Source organism: Raphanus sativus, chromosome 2 (assembly GCF_000801105.2).
Source record: "Raphanus sativus cultivar WK10039 chromosome 2, ASM80110v3, whole genome shotgun sequence".
Classification (NCBI taxonomy): domain Eukaryota; kingdom Viridiplantae; phylum Streptophyta; class Magnoliopsida; order Brassicales; family Brassicaceae; genus Raphanus; species Raphanus sativus.
Genome location: NC_079512.1, coordinates 30,768,918 through 30,776,448, shown reverse-complemented (window position 1 = coordinate 30,776,448; position 7,531 = coordinate 30,768,918). Strand labels below are relative to the sequence as shown.

Here is a 7,531-nt window from a genome sequence, read left to right as displayed (position 1 = left end):
ATAACCAAATTAATTTTTAAACCCATACCGAATTGAACCGAATTGAAAATCAAACCGAACCGAAAACCGAAAAAAAACCGGTTCGGTCCGGTTCGGCCCATTTGATTCGGATAAAAATCGCAGGCTTACCGGAGTATACGCTGAAAAGACTAAAGAATTGATTTACCTATATTACTAAGTTTATTTACTTTTTCAGTTATACAACAAATTTTTTTTTAGAGTTAACTATGTTTCAACTAAATTAATGAAAAGACAGGTGATTTAAGTGAAATTAAATTGCTATACCGTGCAACTAAGAACAAAGAATAGAAAAATATTGTGTAATGATCGTAATATCTGTAAACAAAGATTTTAGAACTTCTAAAAATTAACGTATTGTCTGGCATATAAATTGAGGCACATGCTAGTGAATAGATATGGGAAACTCATCAATCGTGAGCGGTCAAAACGCTATAAGTAGTATTAGAGACGAATCCAGACGAGTGTGAAATCTAATATGGACTCACACTAATATGTACATAGATATTTTGATGTAATTATAAAGAGAATGTTGCATTATGTCAGAAGGATGAATTATAACATTCATTTTGGTTTGTAATATACATTGAAAAGACTAAAAACTGATTTAACTACATATTTCAGCAAAATGTACTTATCTTTTTCGTATCTATTAAAAAAAATTAATGTGATTGAAATAAACGGTGACATATTTACAAATGTTTCGCGGTAAACTAAAACTAACCTCTAATAAACCATTGCTTTGAATTAATATAATTCTTTTTTTTTTCTGATCAACTGAATTAATATAATTCATATTGGAATTATATAGTTTTCTTTGAGTGGAGAGGTCAATTTCCAAATGTGTGTATAATATATTGTCTAATACTTTACTTCTTTTGGGAGAAAAAGCCTTAATGTTCGGGAAGCCTTTAATCATCTGTCTCTTTGTTTTTTTTCTTCTCTATAAGCCTTTAGCACCTATAATTGTGTCTATTTTCGTTTTTTGTTTCTACAGCACAATGAGAAGTCCACTAATTTTGTTGTTTCTAAAATAAAAGTCTCTTTTGACATAGCTTTATATTCATTACACACCAATCAATTCTATTCGTGAATGATAAAAAACTGGTCAAGGGAGAAAGGTAGTGTTTATCTTTCTTTTCTTACAACTTAGCTGATGCTAATGTTTATTAAAGTTAAAGCAAAGAAAATTAGATAAATCGTTGCAAACGATTCATGTTTCAGAGTTAAGCAACGTGTTGCCTAACCTTAAGCTTAAGCTATGCTTAAATAACAAAATGTCACCATAAAGTGAAAAAACGACAAAATGAGGTTTGGTCAGAGACATGTTCTTTTAACCCGATGAGTCAGGTTGGCTGAACTTGAAGTAGTAAATGAAACTCGATCTCGAATATGTTCCAAACGCAAGTTTTCCTTTTCTTAACAAGAAAGATTAAACCCCAATAGAAAATAGGCAATAATATAAATGTTTCTTAAAAAAAATCGTGTGAATGAATTTGATAAATAGTGTTTTTATCAGATATTATTACGAAAAATACTTATTTAAACTAGAGAAAGAATTGCGTCATACACTGCTACATTTTTATTACCTAATGGACAATAATTTCATCCCACTCACAAACGTTTGCCTGCCCCAAAGTATAAACAAGTGGGCTCTTTCTTGTTGTAGTATCCAATATCCATATCTTTCAAGCAGACCAAACATACATATATATTTCATATTTATATGATATGCATGTGTAACCAATATCGTGAAGCGGGATAGAATATAACATTTTCAGTACAAAGGTATTGTTTTAAGCATTTAGGCACACATTGCTACATCTGTTATAATGAAACATAACTTTTTAGGTGCACTACACACACACTGACACTGACATATACACACATGACATACATATTTTAACAAGCGTGGTTGGTTTTAGACCAAGTTGCATTTCATTTGGGTTTTAAATCAATCAATCGACTAAAAGAGCAAAATATTAATAGGAAACATTTACACTACAAGTCACTTTTGTACTTATTAATATCACAATAAGTCATTTCTCTCTACTAGAGCACTTTTTCTTAAAGAACACTTGCATTCTAACCATAATGTCCCAACTAAACCTTTAAAGAACTTTTGAGTCATAATATTTCTATTCTCTCTCTCTCTCTCTCTCTGATTTTACTCATGTCTTTTCTCTTTCTAAGATCTCACAAACCACGTGCCTTTTCATGTTCTCCAATAACTTCACATCTATGTCCATGAACAAGTTATGAAAATAATCAACAACCCATCGGTGAGTTTGATTTGCAGGAGAGAAAACCCAAGAAAATATGAGCAAGTTGTCAATGAGGGCTTGAGTTCTAACGAAATTGAATTCTAGATGATGGAAGCAAAGGAAAGATTGATGATTTCGGTGTTAGAAATGGGTCTGGGTATACAGTCGGAGAGCTCCAGTTTCCATCAATGGAGGAATATCACCTTTTTGCACTTTTGGTCCTCTAGTTTCCTGATTCTTTTACAATATGCCCTAAACTTCCAATCTGATCAAATTGTTTCACACATTTACCCCAATACTTTTAATGTTTACAGTTTGTCCAATAAATTCAATATATTAATCTAATCATACCTAAAACGACCAAAATAAATTAAATCAGGTTACTCAAAATAATATTTTAGAAATTATACTAAGAACATTAAAATCATAAATTAAATCATGTTACTCAAAATAATATTTTAGAAATTATACTAAGAGCATTAAAATCATTAGATATCATAACTTGTGGTGTGTACAATTAGGTTGTGTACATTATGAACCGGTGTACACATGTACATTTAAATAAAATCTGAATGTATTCATAAATCTCGTTGTCAATGTGTACATCATATTCATTGTACATGTGTACACATAATTAGAATGTGTTGTATTCATAAATCTCGTTGTCAATGTGTACATCATATTCATTGTACATGCGTACACATAATTAGAATGTGTTTCTCCACTATCAAACGTTCTGAGTAAAAAAAATATGTGTACACTTTAACTATTTTATGTGTAAATTGCAATTATGTTTAACAAATTTATTAGGTGTACATGTGAATCCTTGCACAAGTTAATTGGTGTACATGAGGATTCTTGTACACGTGGATACTACAAATTTTGTTATATTGATTCATGTACATATGAAAATCCAAGAATCTTTTAATGATAATAACGTATTTCATGGTTTGGATTTTCATTTTAGATTATATTGCATTTGTATAGTAATCTTTCAAAAATAAGGGTTGTATTACACCATTACAAATGTGGAGCCAAATTGTAAAAAGTTGAAAGGTAAAGGACTAATGATGCAAATATACGAAATTTAGTTTGGGAATGGATCTCTTCGAGGATCGACCTCCCGTTTCGCTCGCCGACAGTTAGAGAAGAGGAGAGGTCACATAGGAAGGCACAACAGAGCTTGACGAGCCACCGATTTAAAGACGTGTAGAAAGACGAGACGCGGCGGCGCGGACAGTGACCGTCCGGTGATGACGGATTGAAGATTCGTCGCGAAAAAGGTATTGGAAACAGAGTCGGGGATTGAGCCGGCGGCGGAGCTACATCTACTGAGATCGATTTCTGATTTTTTGGCGGCAATGCGTGTAGATCGAAGTGGATAAAAAGAAGATTGAACCACATCTGTGGTTTTGAGGGAGAAAACAATTTTTAGGTTTAGTGGACATTATTGGTCTCTAATTATGAAAAAATCTGTATATGGTGATAGGCGGTAAGCATGTTCTGTGGTGGGAGAAAGGGGGAAAGAAGAAAAGAAAAGAGATTATTTGAAATCAAAGAAGAAGGAGAATAAAAAGGAAGAAGAACAGAGATAAAGTCTCTGTCGAGATCCGAAAAAGAAATGGTATTTTTCATATTAAGAAGGAGAAGGAAAAACACCAATATTAAAAACTGTGGGCCCAATTAGTTACAAGAATGAGTCTAGTTGAAGATTGATTGAGGTTTAATTTAAAGAAAGTACCTCAGTATAAAGAAGTGACCTATGATAAAAGATAAAAATAGAAAGTGACCTAGAGCGTAAATCACTCTATTAATAGAGTATCATTTTGAGTTTCAAATTATATATATGTAAATAGCACAGGTTTATAAGCCTATTTTGGATGGATTAACAGACTCAAATCTCAATAATGGTTTTACTAAAAAAAATCGCAACATTGGTCTCTGTTTTAAAAATTTATAAATACTTTATTCTATGTCATAGCAATGGTGTTTGATGAAGAAGAAGAAGTATGAAATACTTGCAATTGCTCTCAATTTTATTTTATTTAACAACTTGGGAGAAACATATAAAGACAAGGGAAAATCAAACTGTATTACTTACCTACAAATAATATTAACATAATAATCAAAGAAAGATGCACAGAGGAAGATTTTTGTAAGATAGAAACTTGCTCTTGCACGATTGCTATGCGAGCTGAAAATAAAAAAAGAGCAGCCAGCTGATGCGGTTTCTGGTGTCTGAGCAGCCGGAACTAGAAGCTGAGTAGATCAGAGATCTTCTTCACCAAGAACAGATAGCATTGAGTCATTAATTCTATAGCCCCAATGGTGGTGAATCTGAGAATGACAAAACTGATCTTATGCACTGTAGTCTCTATTCAAAACCTGGTCAGCCTTCAGGATCCACCTATCAAACAAGGAAGAACAAAGATTGAGATTGTGCCCTCTTGATCAACAATGAAACTTGTACCAAAACATAAATTTTGAATATTTTTCTTATATCAAGTTAATAAAGGTTAGTTTACAAAAAAAAAAGTTAATAAAGGTCTGATTTTTTTTCTAACAGAAGCTAATCATCACATAGACTGATTGATGTCTTGTCTTGATGATAAACTGCGTTCATATTCCTAAGACCAATACTAGTTTGGTCCAAAACAATTGATCATTCAAAATTACTTAAAAGTAAAGATTCATACCTCAAGACCTCTTGGACCTTAGAAAGAGTTCATTTCAAGACAGTAAGTCCTTCTCTTAACCAGCATCTTAGCAGCCATCCCATAAACCCCATCGAAAGCAGAGGAAACCCAAGAGACATCACACACCTCCTTCTTGGAGTCACTAGGTCTAATCGCCACCAAAGTCGCACCCTTCAACACAGTCCCATCTGGCAACTCCAAAGTAGGAGCATACCAAAGCCTCATGTTCAAAGCCGGCACAAGGGTCCTCTTAGAAGCCGAAGAAGCAGACAAGGGTTTCACCCTCAACTCCTCTAACTGATCTCTGTTCATACAAAGCACTCCTTGCCCATCGGTATCCGTCAACACCAAGCTATCGAGCGTCTTGTGCTCCGCGATGATCGGCTGAAGCAAGTAGTGCCTCGCGGACGCGGCGATCAAGGAGCTGATCGTCCACACGACACGAAGCTTAAGACCTCCGTCTGTGTAGAACGACTCCGGTATGCTCCCGTTGTCTTCCGCCACCGCCGCCGCGGTGGTCTCGCCGGAAGGCGGCTCCGTGGCCGCCGCGACGGAGGAAGCCCCGAGGATGACGCAATTCTCGAGAGTCGACCCGAACTCCGCCCGCCATTTCAGCAAAACGCCGTCGTCTATCCCCAACTCGCCGGCGGGGAGCTCGATGCGGAGGAGACGAATCTCGTTGAAGTTTTTGAGGACCTGCGTGGGGGAGTGGTGAGTCACGCCGCCGTGCTCGATCTCTCCGTCTTCTCCTCCGGTGATAGACAGCGAAGAGGAAGGAGACGACGCCGACGACGACGAGCGTTTCGTGGTGGAGAGGAGCTGCGTCAGAGCGTGTAAGGGCTTGAAGATGAGGCGGAAGATGGCGGAGAAGGGAGAGGCGGCGGAGGAGCGAGGAGGCTTGTCGGAGGAGAGAGAGGAGGAGGAATCGTCGTCGTCGTCGGAGATGACGCAGTCGACGCGGACGACGACGTTTTCGACTTGGGGAACGAGGGAGTGGAATCTCTTGGAAACGACGCCGCATCGGCCGAGGGCTTTGACGTCGCCGATGCGGTTGAAGACGAGGAGGAGGAGGGGGTCCGGGAGGTGGTCGAAGAAGTCGGTTTGGTCTAGCGGTTCCGGGTGGATCCGAGAGAGGGGATCCGATGAACGGTGGATAACGGCCATTGAATGAGGAGGAGGAATCTTCAGATCTTCGAGAGGAGATAACGCATGGAGGGAGGAAGAAGAAGAGGAAAGGAATCTTTGAGAGAGAGAGAGGATATAAAGAGGAAGGGAGTTGGTTTTAGATCCACGAGTTTCTTTTTCAATTTGTCTCTTGTCTGAATATTTAAGAATGGAAATGGCGCGTGTTGACACGCGTGAAGAGAGATTAGAGAAGAGTAGAGGTTTCATTAATTTAACATGATTGAGACAATTAATTATAATCAGCTAAATATGAGAAGGTAGTGACAAAATTCAAGTTAGGTGTGTTGGTTTTGGATGTTGAAAAATATTATTCTGAAATGTTTGCGATGAAAAATAAGAAATTTCATATAAATATAATTGAGTTGGAATTTGATTCGCTAAAACTGCTATCAATTTCTCAATCATTTGCACCAAAAAAAAAATTAAGCTGGGTGTTTAGGTAATTTTTAAAAAATCACAAGTTTTTATAAATTTTGGATCTATATTTTAAACTATAGTTTCAAGTTTTGGATTCTCAAATTGTTCAAAATATCCAGTTCAAATAAAAAATTATTCAAAATTTCGATTTAGGATAAATAGTTTCAAACGAATGGGAAAGAATGCAATAGCTGATACGGGTTAGTTCAATATAGACATAATACTGTTTTATAAAATACTCCTGTTTTCACTAGTATAATCGGTGTAAGAAAATGTTACTAATTTACATTTTTCAATTGATATGAGTAATAGAAAACATTTATATCGCCTACAATTCATATATTTGAATATAAGTTTACATTATGATAAATGGGTAACATTACAAAAGTAATTATGTTTGTAGACTATGATTTAAAACATTGAAATGTTTAATTAAAATTGTGTGAGAGCATCAAAAATGGTAATCCACCATTTTCACCATGCATAGTCTAACTGAGCCTACAAAATATCCTAAGACCAAATAATATACATTATACAGATTTGCATTTTGATAGTATCACAACAAACTATTGCATTAATACAGCATTGATACAACCATCGTACTCAAATTCTTGGTCGTATTCTTAGTTTTTATATTGTGTAATTATTTATTCTGTACTGGTGTAATAACCCAAATCATAGTAATGCTTCGTGGGTGTTCAATAATCAAATACGAATAGTTGATTAGATACAGTTATATAGTTATTTTATACAAAGATTATTCATGGCATGATATGGAGTTGCATTATCATAAGATTTTCGACTTAGCTGTACCACATGATAAGTCGTTAGGTCATTTGGTGTGAATGAATTGGATTTGCCTTAGTGCTCTATAGTCTACTCTGGGCCAATTCTTCCTTTTCCTTTTAATAAATTATACAATTCAGTTTAATAGGTGTTTTTTTTTTTTGC

At 35.6% G+C, this 7,531-nt stretch overlaps 1 protein-coding gene across 1 annotated transcript; it reads right to left on the bottom strand.

Moving 5' to 3' along the window:
* Positions 1–4,297: 4,297 nt before the first annotated feature.
* On the bottom strand, positions 4,298–6,286 carry LOC108843390 (F-box protein At4g18380). The gene is made up of 2 exons (XM_018616583.2): positions 4,979–6,286; positions 4,298–4,689 (listed from the first exon to the last, which is right to left on the bottom strand). The coding sequence occupies exon 1, from the start codon at positions 6,140–6,142 to the stop codon at positions 4,997–4,999; it is 1,146 nt and encodes a 381-aa protein (XP_018472085.2). The 5' UTR covers positions 6,143–6,286; the 3' UTR covers positions 4,298–4,689; positions 4,979–4,996.
* Positions 6,287–7,531: the final 1,245 nt, after the last annotated feature.

What these genes read in the sequence shown, in the direction of transcription:
- LOC108843390 (XM_018616583.2), bottom strand. Translation starts at nt 6,142, where the DNA reads ATGGCCGTTATCCACCGTTCATCGGATCCCCTCTCTCGGATCCACCCG.